The sequence below is a fragment of the Aspergillus lucknowensis genome (genome assembly GCF_044049455.1).
Source record: "Aspergillus lucknowensis strain CBS 449.75 chromosome Unknown BJX67scaffold_66, whole genome shotgun sequence".
Lineage (NCBI taxonomy): Eukaryota > Fungi > Ascomycota > Eurotiomycetes > Eurotiales > Aspergillaceae > Aspergillus > Aspergillus lucknowensis.
The window spans coordinates 74218-93959 of NW_027263610.1; the positions used below are offsets into that span (position 1 = coordinate 74218).

The 19742-nt window shown below is 52.3% G+C and overlaps 7 protein-coding genes across 7 annotated transcripts; 4 read left to right on the top strand and 3 right to left on the bottom strand.

The window, feature by feature from the left end:
• Positions 1 to 406: 406 nt before the first annotated feature.
• BJX67DRAFT_385548 (FAD-binding oxidoreductase) lies at positions 407 to 2158 on the top strand (the record flags this gene model as incomplete). The annotated part of the gene is made up of 6 exons (XM_071033883.1): positions 407 to 565; positions 648 to 789; positions 848 to 946; positions 993 to 1034; positions 1091 to 1319; positions 1375 to 2158. The coding sequence occupies 6 exons, from the start codon at positions 407 to 409 to the stop codon at positions 2156 to 2158; spliced, it is 1455 nt and encodes a 484-aa protein (XP_070881505.1).
• Positions 2159 to 2245: 87 nt separating this feature from the next.
• Positions 2246 to 3352, bottom strand: BJX67DRAFT_385549 (uncharacterized protein; the record flags this gene model as incomplete). The annotated part of the gene is made up of 1 exon (XM_071033884.1): positions 2246 to 3352. One exon carries the CDS (start codon positions 3350 to 3352, stop codon positions 2246 to 2248), a length of 1107 nt encoding a protein of 368 aa, XP_070881506.1.
• Positions 3353 to 3868: 516 nt separating this feature from the next.
• BJX67DRAFT_385550 (uncharacterized protein) lies at positions 3869 to 5933 on the top strand (the record flags this gene model as incomplete). Its single annotated transcript, XM_071033885.1, has 3 exons — positions 3869 to 4315; positions 4372 to 4818; positions 4869 to 5933. 3 exons carry the CDS (start codon positions 3869 to 3871, stop codon positions 5931 to 5933), a joined length of 1959 nt encoding a protein of 652 aa, XP_070881507.1.
• A 168-nt stretch (positions 5934 to 6101) lies between these two features.
• Positions 6102 to 7720, bottom strand: BJX67DRAFT_391197 (MCT family MFS transporter; the record flags this gene model as incomplete). Its single annotated transcript, XM_071034737.1, has 5 exons — positions 6102 to 6525; positions 6592 to 7000; positions 7052 to 7226; positions 7284 to 7390; positions 7453 to 7720. The coding sequence occupies 5 exons, from the start codon at positions 7718 to 7720 to the stop codon at positions 6102 to 6104; spliced, it is 1383 nt and encodes a 460-aa protein (XP_070881508.1).
• A 655-nt stretch (positions 7721 to 8375) lies between these two features.
• BJX67DRAFT_391198 (NAD(P)/FAD-dependent oxidoreductase) lies at positions 8376 to 10718 on the top strand (the record flags this gene model as incomplete). The annotated part of the gene is made up of 7 exons (XM_071034738.1): positions 8376 to 8500; positions 8553 to 8649; positions 8705 to 8744; positions 8802 to 9236; positions 9294 to 9833; positions 9892 to 10208; positions 10512 to 10718. 7 exons carry the CDS (start codon positions 8376 to 8378, stop codon positions 10716 to 10718), a joined length of 1761 nt encoding a protein of 586 aa, XP_070881509.1.
• Positions 10719 to 11545: 827 nt separating this feature from the next.
• BJX67DRAFT_385554 (type I polyketide synthase) lies at positions 11546 to 17979 on the top strand (the record flags this gene model as incomplete). Its single annotated transcript, XM_071033886.1, has 7 exons — positions 11546 to 11838; positions 11901 to 12189; positions 12238 to 13202; positions 13270 to 13463; positions 13521 to 13844; positions 13902 to 14107; positions 14176 to 17979. 7 exons carry the CDS (start codon positions 11546 to 11548, stop codon positions 17977 to 17979), a joined length of 6075 nt encoding a protein of 2024 aa, XP_070881510.1.
• An 889-nt stretch (positions 17980 to 18868) lies between these two features.
• On the bottom strand, positions 18869 to 19643 carry BJX67DRAFT_366190 (uncharacterized protein). The gene has a single exon (XM_071030373.1). It carries the CDS (start codon positions 19569 to 19571, stop codon positions 19098 to 19100), a length of 474 nt encoding a protein of 157 aa, XP_070881511.1. The 5' UTR covers positions 19572 to 19643; the 3' UTR covers positions 18869 to 19097.
• Between the last annotated feature and the right edge of the window lie 99 nt (positions 19644 to 19742).

Here is a 19742-nt window from a genome sequence, read left to right on the forward strand (position 1 = left end):
TGCACCTAGTACTACCGTAAACGGTGACTGGGGCATCGCAACCATCAGACAAGCCGTCCGCACAGGACCCGTCAGTCGCCTCAGGTGCTAGTGATCGCCGCAGATCTCCTAGATACCAGCGATCTTGCGAAGATCGACAAGGTCTCTTTTCTCCATGATTAAGCCCGGGCCACCATGGCGTCCGCGCTCCGATTGTCTGGTGCAAGTTTCCTCCCGGTCCCCTCGGGCACCTCGGTATACCGGTCAAGACCGAGGGACTCAGTGCTCTCTCATGGCAAGAAATCATACATCCCATGAATTCAAAATTGCTCCTTCCCTAAATCAAGAATATAGTTCAGCCTCCCTCGTCCGCTGAGATAACCCTCCGAGTTCTACCCAGCTGTTTTTCACACCCCCAGTCGTCGAAATGGTCCTCCTAACAACCAAGCAGGGGGAACCTCTCCCCGATACCGCTGTCCAGGAGTTGAAGTCACTTCCTTTCGAGATCGTTCTTTGTAGCGAAGCAGCCCAGGACGCCTACCAGGCGGCTATCAATCGCTACAACAAAGCCTGGGTCTTGGAAGCTGTAAGGTGTCACCCTACTGGTACCTAGTACCTTGGTACCTTTTGTACCTTCAACTGTTTGCCTCTGTTCTCATCACTTGCAGGGTGCAATTGCATTCTGTGAAACCGAGGACCATGTCATAGACTGCCTCCACTTTGTTAAGAAATGGGCTGTCGAGTTGGCGATTGCGTGTGGGCGGCACAGTTTCTACGGTGCATCCTCTACAGTGAATGGATTTGTTATTGGTAGGAGAGCATGAATAGCTTACTTGGCCTCCCGGGGATGTTCTAACATGGAATTTAGACCTCAAAAAAATGAACAAGGTATCTATTGATAAAGCGGCCATGACCTGCACTGCAGGTGGTGGATGTCGAGCTATTGATTTGGAAACGCCCTTGCAAGGTATGAGATGTCGCCGTGTCTGCAATCCACAGCTGATCCGATCCAGCCGAGGGCTTGTCCGTCGTCATGGGCGCCGTTAACGACACAGGTAAGGTGGCTGCTCATTTAGAGTTAACGGGTCTAAGGTTTGATTGCTCGGTCCAGGCATAGGAGGCTTGACTCTTGGGGGCGGGTCAGGGTTTCTTACGGGCCAGCATGGCCTCGTTTGCGATAATTTACTCGCGGCCACCGTGGTGACTGCAGATGGACGAGTCCTAAAAGCATCAGAAGACACCAACGCGGATTTATTCTGGGGTATTCGGGGGGGCGGATCGAATTTCGGGGTTGTCACTGAATTCGTCTACAGGGTCCACCACCAAGGGGATGTCTTTTTGTATGTTGATACCTCATCTTGCCCTGGTATAATAAACACGTCTAACAGATACCAGCGGACCTCTCATTTTCCCTCCCGACAAAACCCGAGCATTCCTAGAGCTAGCAGAGCCAATGCTCAAAACCATCGAGTCCACCAAAGGGAAGCTGACCATCTTCTGTGCATTCGCAAAAGGGCCGGAGATGCCCAAAGTCCACCCCGTAGCGCTGATATTCTATGATGGACCTGAAGAGGAAGCCAAACAGCACATCGCACCGCTCCTTGAGCTGGGGCCTGTGCGCGATATGACGAGCATGAGGAAGTTCGCGGACATCACCTACCCGTTGCAGCATCTTGCAGGGACGCCGGGCCATCAGCGCTTCGCCACGACCAATGTGATGATGGAAGCTCCATTCAACGTTGATGCGGTGGAAGCGTTGGCTAACGACTTCGATGCCTTTATGACCAAGTACGGCCAGGCGGTTGCGCCATCGCGCTGCATGATTGAGCTCCGTGATCATGCAAAGACGTTGGCAGTGGAGCCTTCTGCGATGGCGTATCGTGCCCGTCGGAAGACCATCACGTTGAACATGGAGATACAGTATGAATCCACGGTGTCTGACCAGCTTATGAGAAAGGAAGTGAAGGCAATGGCGGGTAAGCTGAAGACGGAGACGAAGAAGGTTGGGGTTGAGAACGGCAATGACGCCAATCTCACCCTGGCTAATATCGCGGATGGCAATGAGAAGGTCGCTGATATGTTTGGCGACAATCTGCCGAGACTTCGTGAGCTGAAGAGGCGGTTTGATCCGGACTGTGTTTTTAATAAGTGGTTTCCTATTCCACCGGCTCAGGCTTAGATGTTGGAATGAATTATCGTCTCAAAGTCACCAAAAAAATAGCGTTTGTGGTCTCGAGTCCCGCTCGTCCCACAGTCCCAGGCCATGCTAAGAGTCGAGAGTTGACCACCCCGGATCTCGCGAGGACAGTCTAAACACACAAAACGAATTCACACTCGCCATGAGCTTATCGAGCGCCGAAGACAAGAACCCATGCACCGGATCCACCAAGGGCCCGATTCCCCGTCCTGATCCACCATGGCATCGACTCGCAGCATGCTTAGCCAGAAGGCTAAGCACCCGACGGATACTCTGCAGCTCACACAGCAGGAACTGCGCCTCCATTCGACGCGCCTCTTCGGTACTGAGTTCGAAGGTGCCAAACCGTATCGGCACGCTTTGCAGGCTTTCGGGCCTCGAGTCGGCGTTCCTGCTTTGCGAAATCCCGTTGAATACCACCGTGTACCAGTCCAGGGACTTGGATATAATGGAGGCTAGTATGCAGAGTAACCCCGGGTCATTCGGGCAGGCGCATTGGCCTTGGCAACCTACGAGGAGTTGCTCTAGCTTGCGTATCACTCCCCGGTTCACGTTTAGGATTTGGTTGGTGGGTGGTCCTGGAGTTTCGTATAGTGCTCCACGATATAGCTCGGAGACAATACTGAGGGCCGTATCTGCACAGGAACATGAAATGAGATTAGCTGCGGTGCCAGGAGTAAAGGAGTCTTGTTCTGTCTCGGGAGTGCTCATGTCGAAGATCCCCTGGTTGGAACGGGCGAATAGTGGGGGTATCATAGAACTCGGCTCAGATAGCTCATTCGGGATGTCGTCTGGGATTGCAGACGAGAAGTCGAAGTCAGCAAAGCCACTGTCAGTAGAAATAGGAGGAGCAGCGAGGGCACAGCCTGAAGCCCCGGAGAACGGGGGGAAGGCGGCGGCGGAGTCCTCCGCCGTGATGTTGACCTCGGAGGCCCCGGGCGCCGAGCGTTCTGGATAGGGAATACCAGGCAAATGCCCTGCCTTAGTACTATTGCTCTGTGACGAGGCCCTGGTTTTCCATCGGTACGGTCTGTATGTGCATTGGCTGCCTGATGCGTGGCATCTCTCGCATCGTGGCTTGCCCTTGTCGCACCGTACCTTGAGTGCAGCACATCGGTCACAGGTAGATCGAAGCCTAAGGGGGCCGGTTGCAGAGTTTCCCGTGTTGGGCAACATGGAGAGACAGGCCAAAATGGATGACGCGGCGCACTGCGCTCGGGAGCTGGGATTTCTTATATTCGGGGGATGTCCGGACTTTCGGTACAACTATGAGTCTCCGGACATCATTCCCAGTAATACATGCATCTTGTTTGCGGTTATGTGATTGCTTCCTAAGGCTGTTGATCCAATTGTATTGTTCGTTACCTCTTCTGTTGGTAATAAATACATCAATCTGGGAATGAGAATACAGTCAAACCAACCAGGATGTCATGTCAGGGCGTTGCATTGAGTTAAATACGGCCTCCTCCATAATGTCGACTGTGGGTGAATTGCTAGGCCGAACTCCGAACCCGCATTGATGCCTGAACTTCTGACGACTGGCAGGAATCTGGATTAATTATGTCCGTAACATCGATGTATTAAATACCATCCGTAACATTGAGACGGTGCCGTTTGCTGATGCCACCCGTGGCAAAGGGAGAAGTCCGCACGTTGCTCTTCACACCCCGCGTCTCCAGGATTGCATCCAACATGTCCTTCCCCCATGATTCTGGCGATTTAACAGCCCCGCCGGACTCTCTGCGCCCAGCTGCATCCCGCAAGCGCGTCGAACGCTCGTGTCTTTTATGCCATCGTCGCAAGATACGCTGCGATAAGAAGTCGCCCTGTTCAACATGCACCCGCATGGGCATCCTCTGCTGCTATCCTGGACCGGAGGAGACTCCTCGACGACCTCATAGAACGACCATCTCGGATGTGTTGGCGCGGGTGGCACGGCTGGAGAGGACGGTTAGGGCTCTGTCGCGGGACTCTGCGCATTACGACTCAGTTGAACCGTCGATACCGGTCGCACAGGCATCCCCAGAGACCGCCATCGCTTCAGGGGGTTCAGGACATACTTCTGGTGGGGTGTTGGTTAGGGGAAAGCGTTCGAGTCATTATTTTGATGAAATCCTGCTCTCTCGCGTGCTAGAAGAGGTCTGTCTACATATCTTGCATCTGTGCCGTCACGGGAAAGACTAATGGTCTATAAGGAGCGCGAAATGCAGTATATGCTCTCGAACGAGAGTGAAGACAGGTTCTCAGACTCCCTCAATATCAGTGGCATCCTGATCAGCTCGCCGACGGCCGAAAGCCTATTGTTTGAGCCGACGAAATGGCAAGCAACGCAATTGTGGCAGACGTTTGTGAATAACGTCAACCCTCTGACCAAAATTCTCCATATTCCAACTGCTCAGGCTTCTGTTTTTGGAGCGATTAATGATGCTGATGGTACTGTTGAGGATATGAGCGCGCTCTTGTTTGCCATCTTCTATGCAGCTACAACTACTCTTGGTGAAGACGATGTGGGTGCACTGCTTGGTCATGATAAGAGAACTGCCCTGAGCGTCTTTAAACTTCGCTTTGAGCAGTCACTTGGTCGGGTCAATATCTTGGACAATCCAAGTTTACTGTCGCTCCAGGCGTTAGCTATATACCTGGTAGCTTCTTCGTTTCTTCCTCTTGGCCAGTCATACTGATGTGTATATAGCTTTCTGCTCGTGCACACAAGGCTGGCAGGTCTGTCTGGGTCCTGAACGGTCTGGCCATCCGACTAGCCCAGTCTATCGGTCTGCACCGAGATGGAAAATCCTTGAACCTCTCGCCGTTCGACTCGGAAATGCGCCGGCGACTCTGGTGGCATCTCTGGGCAAAAGATGGCCGAGCTCTGGAAGACCACGGCATCACCACTCCCAACTACGACTTCCCCTCTGACATCGACATCCCACTCAACGTCGATGACAACGAGCTCGATCCGGAAATGAGTGAACTCCCTCCCTCAAAGGCGAAATGGTCGGAGATGACGTATCCTCTCATTGTCATCAAGGCAAACCACGCGCTGCAGGAATTCTACCGCATGGCAAAGCCGTCTTCAACCCATCACTCCAACGAACCGGCCCGCAAAGAAGCCGTTGGGCGGTTGACAGCTCATATCGAGGAATACACCAAGAATTGCAACCCTAACATACCCATTCAACGGGCCACGATGCTCTTCACTCGGATTATCCTTCGTAAGCTCGACTTCGTTAGTCACCAGCAGTTGATGAACCACTCCAGCCCTAAGGCTGAGGATCGCAAGACCCACGCGACGGAAGCGAACCTCGTCAGCGCTTGTGAAATTCTAGAGCTGGATCTCCAAATCCGCTCAGACGACTTATTACGCGGATTCCGCTGGGCGTTCGAGGCGTACCCACAGTATCATCTGCTTCTCTATGTTCTCTGGCATCTAGGCGTCAAGCCAAGTGGTCCAAATGTTGACCGAGCCTGGCGTGCGGTGGAAGCGAGCTTCGGCCACGAGTCGACGAACAGGAGGGATATCATTACTGTGACTGGACCGAAGTTTGAGATTCTAGAGATGTTGAGGAAGAAGGCGATGCGATTCAGGCAGACGGCTAACCACGGTGATTTCACGCCGACAGGAGATACCTCTGATCTCGCCAGCTTCGCAGTGCCGCCTGATGCAACAATGGATTGGGCTCAGTATTCTACCTTTCCTGATTGGAACACGCTGGTCGATGATTTCAACATGCACCCGCAAGCATCCGGGGCCGGCTAACAATGCCATCCCCGGATGATGATTGACGATACAAGACCGAGCTCGGGAACTGTTTTTGAATCCTGTATAGTAATTCCTCCATCTGTTCCTTGACTCAATTACATAGCTAATATGGGACTTATTATTACTAGAGGAAGAGAAGAGAATGTCCATCCAGAAGCAAAAAGCCTAAAAAACAGTTGTCAGCCCGGGCCCCGCCAGCTTGATCCTAGCAGCCAGCACAAACGTCGTGCCCGCAAGACACAGCACACCGGCGAAGATCTTAACTCCATCCCACCCGGACGCATCCAGGATGCGTCCAGCCATAGGACCGGTAGTCAGACCTCCGATCGAGGCAAGAAGGAATACCAGCCCCGTCCGGATGCCGATCTCGCGGAGCGGAGATATCTGCACGATCAGGGCAGCGATCAGGGAGATGTATGCGCCGGAGAAAAACCCGAATAGGACCGCGAAAGCGATAATTGCCTGGTCGGAGCTCGCCGGGATCCAGAGTGCAAGCACCATAATCCCGGTGATGTAGCAAACGATGATGAAGGCGTTGTAGCGTCCGATCTTGTCGCCGGCGAAGCCGGATAGAAGGCGACCGAAGAGGCTGGGAAATTATTAGCATATTTTCCCCAAGGGATTTTCCTTTTTTGTTTGGTGTTTCGCTTCCTACCTCCCAGCATTGAGTATAGGGACTAGATAACCGGCTAGGTCTGGGTCCATCCCGGCACTAATCCCCTGCACGACGAGGTAGGTAACGGGGACGAAGAACCCGATCGTGAAAAGGAATATGCCTATCATGACGGCGACGAATGCCGGTTCAGTAAGCGGTTGGATGAACTGGTCTCCGGTGGCTCTGCTCGGGATCGGGGGTGTGCGTGTTTTGACCGTGGCAGTGGCGATAACAAGCAAGGCCAGGATCAGGAACGCGGAGATGCGCATCGCCCACTCGAAACTTATCTCGTCGATCAGACGGCTGACCATTATGGGGAAGATGACCCCTCCGACGCTTCCGCCTGTTGCTGCGATGCCGTATGCTATGCCTCGCTTCTGGTTGAACCAGCCGCCGATGCAGGCGAGGGCTGCGATCGTTAGCTGTGACCGATGGAAAGATACCTTCAGAGAGAGAATACCTGCTTGGAAGACAGACGCGACGCCAATCGCGCTGCAGACGCCTTGCGAGAGCATTATTTGATAGTATTCGGTCGAGATGGACGCCATCATGAGGCCGAAGACGTGGAGCAGGCTTCCTCCGATCATGAGCCAGCGCGGGCCATACGAATCGAATATTTTGCCAACTACGGGCCCCTATTATCATCGACGACGTTAACCTCTGACGACGGGTACAAGAATCGAGCGACATACCATGGCCATCATGAAGAAGATCTGCAGCGACGGGATCCACGAGATGTCGCTCTCGGAATACCCTCTCAGCAGCTCAGCTGAGTAGTAATCCTCGAAGGTCCCGATGCCTGACATGCCAGTGAGCCTTGATTAAGAAGGAGGTCATTGCTGCAGCGAGAGGATTCCATACTGTTGATCCAGCCAAAACTGCAGAAGCAAGCGCACCAATTGCCAACTATCACCAGCCAGGCTTCCAGCCCTCCGTCTGGGGCATCCTGGCCCCAATTTACCTGGGCTGGGGGAGTAGATGGGCCCTTTTCAGCATCTTTTAACTGGACATCACTTTGTATCGAGTTATTGCCGTCTCGGATGGTGTCATCTGCGTGCGGATCGTAGGGGGGTTGTTTTTCGGTCGAGTGCGCCGGGGAGGCAGGCAGCGTTCTGTCGTCGGCACTCATTTTCGTTCTCTTTAATCTGTGCACACCCGTCGATAGACAAACATAAACGGACAAGAGACTGGGAGTGTCGGAAACAGCAAGGGAATGGAGAAATAACGAGACCGAATGTCGACACAGGGGGTGATGGCGGACGGCCTGCATTCGGCGCCGATACATGCAGCAGTTCTTTGTCTGGATGAACTACAAACAACACTAGCTGTCGATCGCGTCCCTTGGCACAGCCTCTGGCCAATCGCTTCTTAAGTCGCTGGCCCCATTCTTGTTCGGAGTTAATATTGCCAAGTGGGAGCAGGGGATGCATGATCGACGCCCTCGGCGCGGCCAAAATTTCGGCGCCGCCGCGCATGCGGCCAGTCTCGCCAGGCCGATTGCCTTCACTTGAACCATGCAGTCCTTGTCGGAGTAATTCACTGTTGGGACGGACTCCCGGGGCACTTGTGCCGGTCAGCAAAAGTCGTGAGCAACTTACCTCGGTGTCCACGAAAACCGTCGCTTACCTCGCGCGTTTGACGACAGCAGGCCATGCACTAATATATATCCAACAGGAATGAAGACAGACATGACAATGGAGAGAAAAGCAAGATAAAAGACAACTTAATCATAATACAGAAGCCGTAGATACAGTCGCTTCAGACAGGACCTAAGTATCGCAAAGATGTCCATCCCTACCTCGTGCACCACGCTTGTCATCGGCGGCGGCCCTGCAGGATCCTACGCAGCATCTGCTTTGGCGCGCGAGGGAGTAGATGTTGTTGTACTGGAAGCCGATATCTTCCCACGGTGAATCCCCGTCCTTTGTTGAGACTTACTGGCGGGATCTCATGCTCTGAAGGTATCATATCGGCGAGAGCATGCTCGCGTCCATCCGGCACTTTCTCCGCTTCATTGATCTGGAGAAGACGTTCGATAGTTACGGGTTTGAGAAGAAGGTATCTATCTACTCCACTCTTCCATATATGCTTGAGCAACATACTAATAGACCAGCGCGGAGCCGCATTCAAGCTCAACGATAAACGCGAAGCCTGTGCGTCTCCCTTCAAAACCGAAGTGCTGTCTAACTAACCACTCTACTCGTGATCAGATACCGACTTCGTCGCGGCAAATGGACCGAACGGCTACGCATGGAATGTCATACGGGCCGAATCCGATGAGCTGATGTTCCGGCACGCTGCGAAATGCGGCGCAAGTGTCTTTGACGGAGTCAAAGTGACTGCGATTGAGTTTGCACCAATTCAAACCGGGTCGTCTGCTGATGCAAAAACACTCGCGACTTCGGATCAACGGCCTGTTTCTGCGAGATGGGAGCGAAAGTCTGATGCCGCCTCTGGAACGATTGACTTTGAGTACCTGGTTGATGCGAGTGGGCGGGCTGGCCTGGTGTCGACCAAGTATTTCAAGAACAGGAAGTTTAATCAGGGTTTGCGGAATATTGCGAACTGGGGATATTGGCGCGGTGCTGCCAAATACGCTCCGGGGACTGAGAAGGAGAATCAGCCATTTTTTGAAGCGTTGACTGGTGGGTGCCCGACGAACCTTATTATCTGAGGTACATTGTTGACTGCTGTCTTCTTAGATGCAAGCGGCTGGTGCTGGACTATCCCCTTGCATAATGGCACAATGTCTGTTGGCATTGTAATGCGTCAGGATATCTTCGTGGCTAAGAAGAAGTCCCTAACTCACCTCTCTGGCCCGGAGATGTACCGTGAATGCCTCAAGCTGGCTCCGCAGGTTCTCGCATTACTCGGTGATGCGCAGCTTTCCTCAGAGGTAAAGTCCGCCTCGGACTGGTCGTACAGCGCCGATGCCTACGCGAGCCCATACGTTCGTCTGGCTGGAGACGCGGGTTGCTTCATTGACCCGTACTTCTCCTCGGGTGTGCATCTCGCTCTAGCCAGTGGGCTCTCAGCCGCAATGACGATTCAGGCATCCAGGAAAGGGGACTGTGATGAGCTTGCTGCAGCCAAATGGCATTCTCATAAGGTTAGAGAGGGGTATACGCGGTTTCTACTGGTCGTAATGACCGCTCTGAAGCAGATTCGACACCAGACTGAGCCGGTGTTGAGTGACTTTAACGAAGACGGTTTCGATACTGCGTTTGGGTTTTTTAGGCCGAGTTAGTTGCCTCTTTTGTTTTCCCTTCGTTGTTTCCGTTTGCTGATAGGACCACGCAGTTATTCAAGGCACGGTTGATGCCGACGTGAGTAACAGGCTGACTCAATCTGAAGTCTCTAAAACGGTCGACTTCTGTCTCAATGCCTTCAAACCGGTCGACCCGGAGAAACGTCAGAAAGTCCTTGAGAAAATAGAAAGTGGTGCTGCGTCCACAAAGGCAGATCTCGAGAGTCTCTCCGAGGACGAGCTCCGAGTTCTGCATACGATCAGGGCCAGACAAATGCTGAGAACGGAAGATGGCCTGAATCTCGACAACTTCAGCAGGGACGCTATTGACGGGATGGTTCCGCGTTTGAAGCAGGGAAGTCTGACTCTGGTGAAGGCGAGGGGGGGTGATGCGAGCCAGGAGCCGGTGTTTACGGACCTTTTTGATTTGGTGAAGCCGGGGAATGCCCCGCAGCAGACTGAAGTTCGCTAGCATGATATATCCGGTTAGATATCGAGCAATGAAGCAGTCGTGTTGTCGCACAATGTAAAGCTGCGAGAGCCATGGACAGGTTTAACAACCGCAACCATGAATCAGGAATTCACGACAAATTCAACAGGACTGGTTTCTTAACAGACGAGTGTCATTTGTATCACACTATCAAAGAGACCATTGCCAAAACTATTGTAACAGAATGATAACAACGTTCAATGCCCCATAGCCACAGTTAGAAGCGACAGCAGTAGCAAAGCCTATTCTGAGGAGATTCATTCGAACCTGCCAGTATCCCCGTCGAACATCTCTGTATTGACTTTGCATGGAACTTCCTCCGTGTCCTCCACGTATGTCACCTTTCCGTCGCGAACGATCTCATGGACGAAGCCCAGTGTCATCCTATAGGGCTGTCAGTCTCTTAAGTGACCATGATGGAGAAACATACCGTGTTCTTCTTTTCTCGTCAGTAGGATCTGAGAAACTGAGATGGTCGCGTGAGATTCGCTCAATGTATATCGGATCGGCCTGGAGCTTCAAAAACGTCTCAATATCCGGGAACACAATCTGGACGACGAAATCGTGGTCCGCGAAAGCTACTCGGTTTGGGTCGAAGAGTTCGCTCAAGAGATTGTTAACTTTTTGTGTATTGTGTGTCTGCTCCTGTCATCTTCTGTACCGCTAAAGAATCGAAGCACTCACGATGGTATACGAGACGATTCCGTACTTCTCCATGAGGCTGCTGATCATCTGTGCGTGCTTGTTCACCATCAAATAGCAGAGGTCGTTTTGATCGATTCCCTCCTTCCGATACCCTATCATGGTAAGGCAAAGCAGACGCCGTGATTCCGGGCGGTCCATGTTGAGTATGGCAGGCTTTGGTTACTTGAGCGAGGTTATGGGGGAGAAGTGCCCGTGTGAGCTGATTTATCATTTCAAATACCAGCTATAATCCACCTGAAAAGGCCTCCTTCACTCCAGCAAACTGTCAGTTCTCGAGATAAGGTACCTAGACCGAGCACCGAGCCCCGAGGTATCCGATTCGCGTCATACGGAGTATCTTGCACGTTGAATGCATGTCAGATCACAGCAAGGCCAGCCATCCAAGGCCTTTCGACGCGCTTAGCGGATAAGTAGTGTAGAAAACTCGCCGTCAGCCTTAGGGATCTGTGATCTTCAACGCTACATCATCCCCCCATTCCCTCCCTTGTCCAGTATACCCACACCACCTCACGATGGCGGGAAAAGTACAGATCATTCTCTTCGGAGACTTGACCTGTGATTCCGTGGCTGGGCTTCGTTCTCTTGCACGGATCAAGGATAACCCTCTCCTGACCTCGTTCTTTGAAAGAGTCGCAGCTGGTTTGCGCGCCGAGATTGGATCTCTGCCCTCCCTGCAGCGTGACGGTTTTGTTCGCTTCACTCACTTCGCAGAGCTCCTTAGCAAGACGCAGAAGTCGACTACCAGGCCTCACCCAGCAGTGGAGAATGCATTGGTCTGTGCATACCAGCTTGCGTGTTTCATTAAGTCAGTCTGTCTACAAACTATCATGTTGCTGCTGTCACAATTTCAGAAACTAACCAAGTCAGCCATTACTCTGCTACGAATCAGCCATACCCGTCAAAAGACACTCGCTTGGTGGGACTTTGCACTGGACTACTCGCCGCAGCGGCCGTCAGTTGCTGCCAGACCTTGACAGAGTTGATTCCTCTTGCTGCACATACCGTGTTAGTTGCTTTCCGCACGGGGATCTGTGTCTCTGATGTGCGAGATCACGTCGAGCCCTGCAATGAAAGTCCATCCCCTTGGTCCGTGTTACTCGCGGGCCTCCAAGGCGATGCCACTCTCCCTCTGTTAACAAAATTCAACGAGGATAGGGTACAGTCTGATTCTGTTGTCATTGAGTTTACATGTTAATCAATGTAGGGTCTTCCGGCTGCCTCGCAAGCCTACATCAGCACGTACGCCACAACCAGTGTGACGATCAGCGGGCCTCCCAGTACGTTAAAAGAGTTGCTCGCAGCAGATTATCTGCCAAAGTCAAGCTCGCTCGGGATCCCAGTCTACGGCCCTTACCATGCGAGCCACCTGTACGGACAGAGGGATCTCGGTGACATCGTCAAGCGCACAGCTGAGACTGAGTTTACATCATACCAGCAGCATATCCCCGTCATTTCGAGTGTCCGACAAAAGCCCAGTGGGGAATCGACGTATGGATATCTGCTCAAAGCCTCCATTGAAGAAATCCTGGTGCAGCCGCTTCGTTTGGATAGAATTCTCACCAGCCTCGCTGGCGATGAAGAGGTCAATTCCGGACCAGCATGTATTATTCGACCGATCGCCACCTCAGCCAGTGCGAGCTTCTGCGCCGCTCTCAAGAAAAGTGGCCTAGATGTCACCGTCGAACCATGCCTCTCCGCAGAGACGGTTAGCCATGAAGTGCTGTCAGAAAGCGGCCATTTGGCGCACTCAAAGCTGGCCATCATCGGATATTCCGGACGTTATCCAGATGCAAAGGATAACGAGGAATTCTGGAAGATCATCCACGAAGGACGCGATGTTGTTAGCATAACTCCGAGCAATCGGTGGGATGTGAAGACCCATGTCGACCCGACGTTGAAAAGGAAAAACACCAGTGGAACCCCTTACGGTTGCTGGCTGAAGGATCCTGGCCTGTTTGATGCGAAGTTCTTCAACCTCAGTCCGAGAGAAGCGCCCCAGGTTGATCCTGCTCAACGGCTTGCGTTGATGACCACTTACGAGGCCATGGAGAGTGCGGGACTTGTTCCGGATACCACTCCTTCGACGCAGTCGGACCGCGTAGGGGTCTTCATTGGCAGTACGAGTAATGACTGGGGTGAAATCAACAGCTCCCAAGATGTGGACACTTAGTATGGCTTCCCGATGACCCTGTAGTTTGTTGTTGTGGTAGTTGTGACTGACTCGGGACTCGCGCAGTTACATCCCCGGATCGTGCCGGGCATTTATCCCGGGGCGACAGAACTTCTTCTTCAAATTCAGTGGGCCAAGTTACAGCATTGACACTGCGTGTTCCTCTGGGTTAGCTGCACTCCATCTCGCGTGTAATGCGCTGTGGCAGGGGGACATTGACACTGCTATATGTGGTGGAACCAATGTCCTAACCAACCCAGGTGCGCTCATACCCCTACTGCCCTTCAACTTCGGTCCTATACTGACGATGATCCCAGATATCACAGCCGGCTTAGATCGCGGCCACTTCCTCTCTAGAACCGGTAACTGCAAGACCTTCGACGATGGGGCGGACGGCTACTGCAGAGGGGAGGGCGTATGCAGTCTCGTCGTTAAGCGGCTTGAAGACGCAGAAGCTGATAATGATCCCATCGCTGGCATTATCCTGGGCGCATACACAAACCATTCGGCAGAGGCAGAAAGTATTACGCGCCCTCATGCTGGGGCCCAGAAGGCTATTTTTGAGAAGGTGCTTACCTCTGCTGCTGTGGACCCGTTTAGCGTTGGGTATATTGAGATGCACGGCACGGGGACCCAAGCAGGTAAGAGCCTCGCCCACTTTTTGTCTTTCACAAAGGTCTAATCAGTTCTCCGTTCAGGCGACGCCCGGGAGATGGAGTCGGTCTTGTCTGTGTTTGCCCCTGGCACTGCTGCGCCTCGCACGGATGCGCAGCGATTATTCTTGGGCTCTGCAAAAGCGAATGTTGGCCATGGGGAGTCTGCCTCGGGACCCATTGCCTTGATTAAGGCGTTGATGATGATGGAACGAAGCGAGATTCCTCCTCATTGCGGAATCAAGACTAAGGTCAGTTGTCGATTTCGCAGGTCAGGTTTAATGATCGCCGAACCCTAACATTCATTCAATGTTTTCAGATCAACTCCGGGTTTCCAAAGGACCTAAAAGAGCGCAATGTGCATATCGCCAACATGCCTCATCCATGGCCCCGCCCTGACAATGGAGTTCGTCGGGTCATGGTTAACAACTTCTCGGCTGCTGGGGGCAACAGTTCCGTGCTGATCGAGGATCCGCCTATTGTTCAGAGGGACGCAACAGTCGATCCGCGCTCTGTGCATGTTGTTGCAGTCTCTGCTAAGTCCAGTACAGCACTTGTCGGCAATATCAAATCCCTCTTAGCGTATATTGCTGACACGAAGCCATCCCTGGCAAGTCTGTCATACACAACAACGGCCCGCCGCTCACACCATCCTTTCCGGGTTCTTGTTAGTGGATCAGAGATAGAAGAGATCTCAACAAAGTTGGAGACTAAATTGACGGCTCCTTCGATTCAAACACGGACAAGGCCCGTCCAGCCGATTGCGTTTGCTTTCACGGGCCAGGGCTCGCAATATCCGGGAATGGGCCGGGAATTTCTCGAATTCAGTGCGTTTAGGGCCGATATTCAGCGGTTCAACGCAATGGCAGAGGGACAGGGATATCCATCATTTCTGCCACTGATTGAGGAGAGTGGTAGAGATATCGCAGATTTTGACCCACTTGTAGTCCAAGTTGGAACGGTGTGCATCCAGATGGCATTGGCGAGACTTTGGATGTCTTGGGGCATGACGCCTTGCGCTGTCGTTGGACATAGTCTAGGTGAATACGCTGCCTTGAATGTCTCTGGGGTGTTGTCCGAGGCAGACACTATCTTTGTCGTCGGAAAGCGGGCACAACTACTCCAGCAGCAGGTTCCGCCAAACACACACGCCATGCTTGCGATCAAGGCTGATTATGCTGACATTCGTCCGCTGTGCGAGGGCTTTGAGTATGAAGTCTCTTGCCAGAATGCACCGATGGAAACTGTCTTGGGTGGAACGAATGAAGAAATCGATGCAATCATCCAGGCACTTTCCTCGGCCAAATTCAAGACGACAAAGCTTCAGGTTCCTTTTGCGTTCCATTCCTCACAGATGCAGCCTATTCTTGGGGAGTTTCATCGGACTGCACAAGTTATCAAGTTCCATGATCCGAAAGTGCCCGTCCTCTCGCCGCTGCTCGGGGAAGTACTCACAACAAACGATTCACTTGGTCCAGAATACCTTGCTCGCCATTGTCGGGAGACCGTTAACCTTGTTGCCGCCATGGACGCTGCGAGCGCGAGTGGGCTCATAAATAACGCACTCTGGGTCGAGATCGGTGCTCATCCTGTTGTTTCGAATCTTTTGAAAGCCAACCTGGATGCTAAAACAACGACCGTTGCAACCCTTCAACGAAACAAAGACCCGTGGCTTACCTTGTCATCAAGCATGACGACCCTCTATGAAGCGGGGGTCAACATCCGATGGAGTGAATACCATCGAGACTTCAGGCATAACCTCTCAGTCCTTCGCCTTCCCGCTTACTGCTGGGACTTGAAGGAGTACTGGATGCAGTATATGAATGACTGGACCCTGTACAAAGGTGACGCGCAGTTCCTCCAGAACAAGAACTTCCCTACCACATGCGTGCACCGGTTGATCGAAGAGAAGAATGACGGGACTAAAATGCTGCTTGTTGGCGAGGCGGATATCCTGCGAGATGATGTCGATCCGTTCGTTCGGGGCCATCGAGTGAACAATGTCCCACTTGTGACACCGTCTGTCTATGCTGAAATGGCTCTCGTTCTTGGTGAACAACTGCGAGGTAAATACCCCGAGTTTGCGCAGTCACTGGTGGACCTCCAGGGTATGGATGTGCAGCGTCCGTTGGCTACGAAGAACAAAGGCAAGGGCCCGCAGCTGCTCCGCTGCCGCGTTGAGCTTGAAGTCAGCACCAAGAGAGCGCAAGTCGAGTTCTGGAGTGTGACTCCGGCAGGCCAACCGCTGGTGAAACACGCAGAGGCAAGCATGGCTTTCCCAGATAAGGCGAAAGCCCACGAGGAAGCACGGCACCAAGCCAAACCAATCTTGAAACAAATGGCAGACCTCAACAAGCGACTTGGGTCTGATGAGCGGGTGCAAAAGCTCACCGGAAACACTGGGTACCAGGTCGTAGCATCCCTCGCTTCATATGATCCTCCATACAAGGGGGTTTCCGCCGTCGTGCTTGACAGTGCGAATCGCGAGATCGCGGCAACCGTCAAGTTCAACAACCCGAGTATGCAAGGGATATATCAAGTCAACCCGTATCTCATTGACAACTTTGGCCAGCCCGCAATGTTCGTCATGAATGCGAACGACCAGGCTGATCTGACCAAAGAGGTATTCGTAAATCACGGGTGGAGGTCTCTCCATTTTTACAAGCCGCTCTCAATGGACAAGACCTATCGATCGCACGCGAAGATGTCCGGGCCGCATGATGACGGCATGTATAGTGGTGACATGACCATTTTCGAAAAAGACGACGTTGTTGCAGTCTTCAAGGGCATCAAGGCCCAAGGCGTACCACGAAGACTCATGGATTACATTGTCCATATGCGAGATGACAATAACAATGCCGGGCCAAATCAAGCAGCCGTCAAGCATAATGGCCAAGGTTCAATTCCTGTAGCCACCGGGGATGAGAGTCCGGATACCTGGACAGCCGCTTTGAAGATTATATCCGAGGAGAGCGGAATCCCGATTGAAGAACTGCATTCCGATGCAGCATTCGACGACATGGGAGTTGATTCGTTATTGTCTCTGATCTGCGCAAGCAGATTCCGCGAGGAACTTGGTCTGCACTATGAGGCAGACATCTTCTTAGACTATCCCACTGTCAAGGATCTCCAGAGTTTCTGGAAGAAGGACACCCCGGAGGTAAAGACCATTGGAGGACGTGATGCCATTCTCAATTCCATGATCTCAGACATCCCAGTCGAGTATGACGGAGTCAGTCGTGAATCACAGTCCACCGGCTCAAGCTCTTACGATGGACTCTCTGAAAGCACTGACACCAGTGTGAGCAACTCGCCTAGACTCGCTGCAACTTCTCTTCTCCTGCAGGGGAACCCTGCTCTTGCAACGACGGCTAAAACCCTCTTCTTATTACCGGACGGCTCGGGGTCTTGCTCGTCCTATGCCGCGCTCCCCCGCATGCACAACTCGGTCGCTGTAGTCGGTATGAACTGCCCCTTCATGAAAATACCAGAGCAGTACACCTGCGGCATTGAGATGGTGTCAGCGTTGTACGTCGAGGAAATTCGCCGACGCCAACCGCAAGGACCGTACTCTCTCGGAGGCTGGTCCGTCGGAGGCATATTCGCCTACAACGCCGCACAACGACTGGTATCGGAAGGGGAAGAGGTCACCGACCTCGTTCTCATTGACTGCCCGGTGCCACGGGGACTGGACCATCTCCCACGGAGATACTTCGAGTACTGCGATAAGATTGGACTCCTAGGCGAGGTCAACGGGGTCAAGAAGGATCCGCCAAAGTGGCTGATCCCTCATTTCGAAGCGTGCGTGAATAGCTTGCATGATTATCATGCTTCAGCCTTTACTCCGCCATCAGCAGCGCCAAAGACACATATTATCTGGGCGTCTGATGCAATTGATAAGAACTGTACGCCCAAGTTCGACCGGAAACCGGACGATCCTGAGGGCTTGCGATTTCTTACCGAGGCGAGGACGGATTATGGACCTTGTGGTTGGGAGACATTGATCCCGCAGGATAAGATGGATTTTGCTCATATATCTGATGCGAATCATTTCACTATGATGCGAGGCGAGGGTGCGAAGTTGCTAAGTGCGGTGATAGAGAAGTTTCTTGTCAATTTGTGAAACTGCGATCTGTTGCAAATACATATCTAAAAAGTACTATAGATACACTTGGTCATTAAGACATGTTCTCTACTATCTCTCTCCTGTACATGATTCTGCTGATAGAGGCCGTGCATCCGTTTTGGAGAAGATACTTCATCACATCAGAGCGGTCAGGTAATTCACGTTCTGCAGCATGGTGTGATAGTTGCCCATACTGAGATGATCCACCTCGGTCGAAGAGCATTTGGACACAGGTAAAGGGTGCTTCCCTCACAGCCCATGAAAATGGAGTGCAGTCGCGACCGCACGTTGCATTAAGATCCGCACTATTATTAAGAAACCATTTGGTAAGTGACGGGTCTTTGACTGTATATCTGCATTAATCAATAAGCTGCATATGTAAACAACTAAAACATGCCTTACGCAAGAGCTGGTGGGCGCAGGAAATCAATCAGCTTATTTACGTCCCAACCATGCTTGAAGAAGGGTTGTAGGATAGAATAGGACCTTGATTCCATCACCAGCAGGACTAATCCTTCAGTCACCACAGCTCCTCAGTCGAGGAGATATGCAACAGCAGCAGCCTGGCCAGCCTCGACAGCAGTGCAAAGAGCTGGAGCCAACAAAGAGGAAAGTATTTCACCAAGGCAATCACTATTACCATCCAAGCTAGCTTCTACTAACTTACTCAGCCCGCTACGCTAGTATGCACCAGAAACTATCAATAATTTCATGATGAAACCTCTGCGGTGATTTTTCTCGGGAAAGGTAACTTTACAACTCAGATAGAACGCGAGAATGCAATGTCGAGAAGTATACGGGGCAAAGGCAGGTGGTAAAGCGAATTCGGAGTTGTCGATCTGGACACGATCGTCGGTGACGGATCAACTCTCTACCAGCAGAACTTGGCCTATTTAGTGTTCATTTGTTATATATCTTACTGTTGCACTGATATACACTTTCGGCGATTGCCGGTACATCTCCTGTGCAACAAGGTTGCAAATCCACCGACTGAAACACGTTGGCATTTTGCCAGCTGATAGCTACCCCTCTTACACCCCTCTCCTAGAAGATGCCGTATCATGAGTATGTCGATGCCGAACACCCAGCAGTTCCTCGCTGGCTGCCAGCACTTCTTATCCATCTATGAGAAGTCCCTCCCTCCTCAATGCAGGAATTGCCCGTTCCAGCGTCCACTCGGTACACTTGACCAACGACTTCCTCATCTCACCAGGCCCGTAAAACATCAACGGATCCCTCGTCTTAAACGGCTCCGTCCTCATCGTCTTCACATTGAAAGCCTTCTGCTGAGGTGGCGGCGGCACGCCTCGAAGCACCCTCTCCCACTCGTGTGGGTACTTTTCGACTGGCGTAACGCCTATTTTCTCGACTGAATGGAAGGACTCAGAGATTTCTGGCGCAGGTTCATGTGTTGGTGTATACTGCATCCCATCAACAGAGGTAATATCGCCTGTAACCTGGTGGAACACACCACCCCCGTCTTCTGCGGTTTTCACGAAGATGCCGGTGTGGTATCTGGGTCCAGGGGTGTCGGGGTCTTGGACTGCGAGGGTGAATCTGGCTAGGGAGACGTCGTGGTGGTGTGCCATTGCAGTGTCCAGATGCGTGGTACGAATTGAACGTAAAAGGGATGATGTATTCAGCGTGACCTACATCTGAACAGCAAGCACGACTGCATTGTTTGGGAGTCGACGCTGCCTTATATAGAAGGAGTGACTAGTCGTATGTTGCTAGGGTTACCACACCAAGTGAGCATCAGA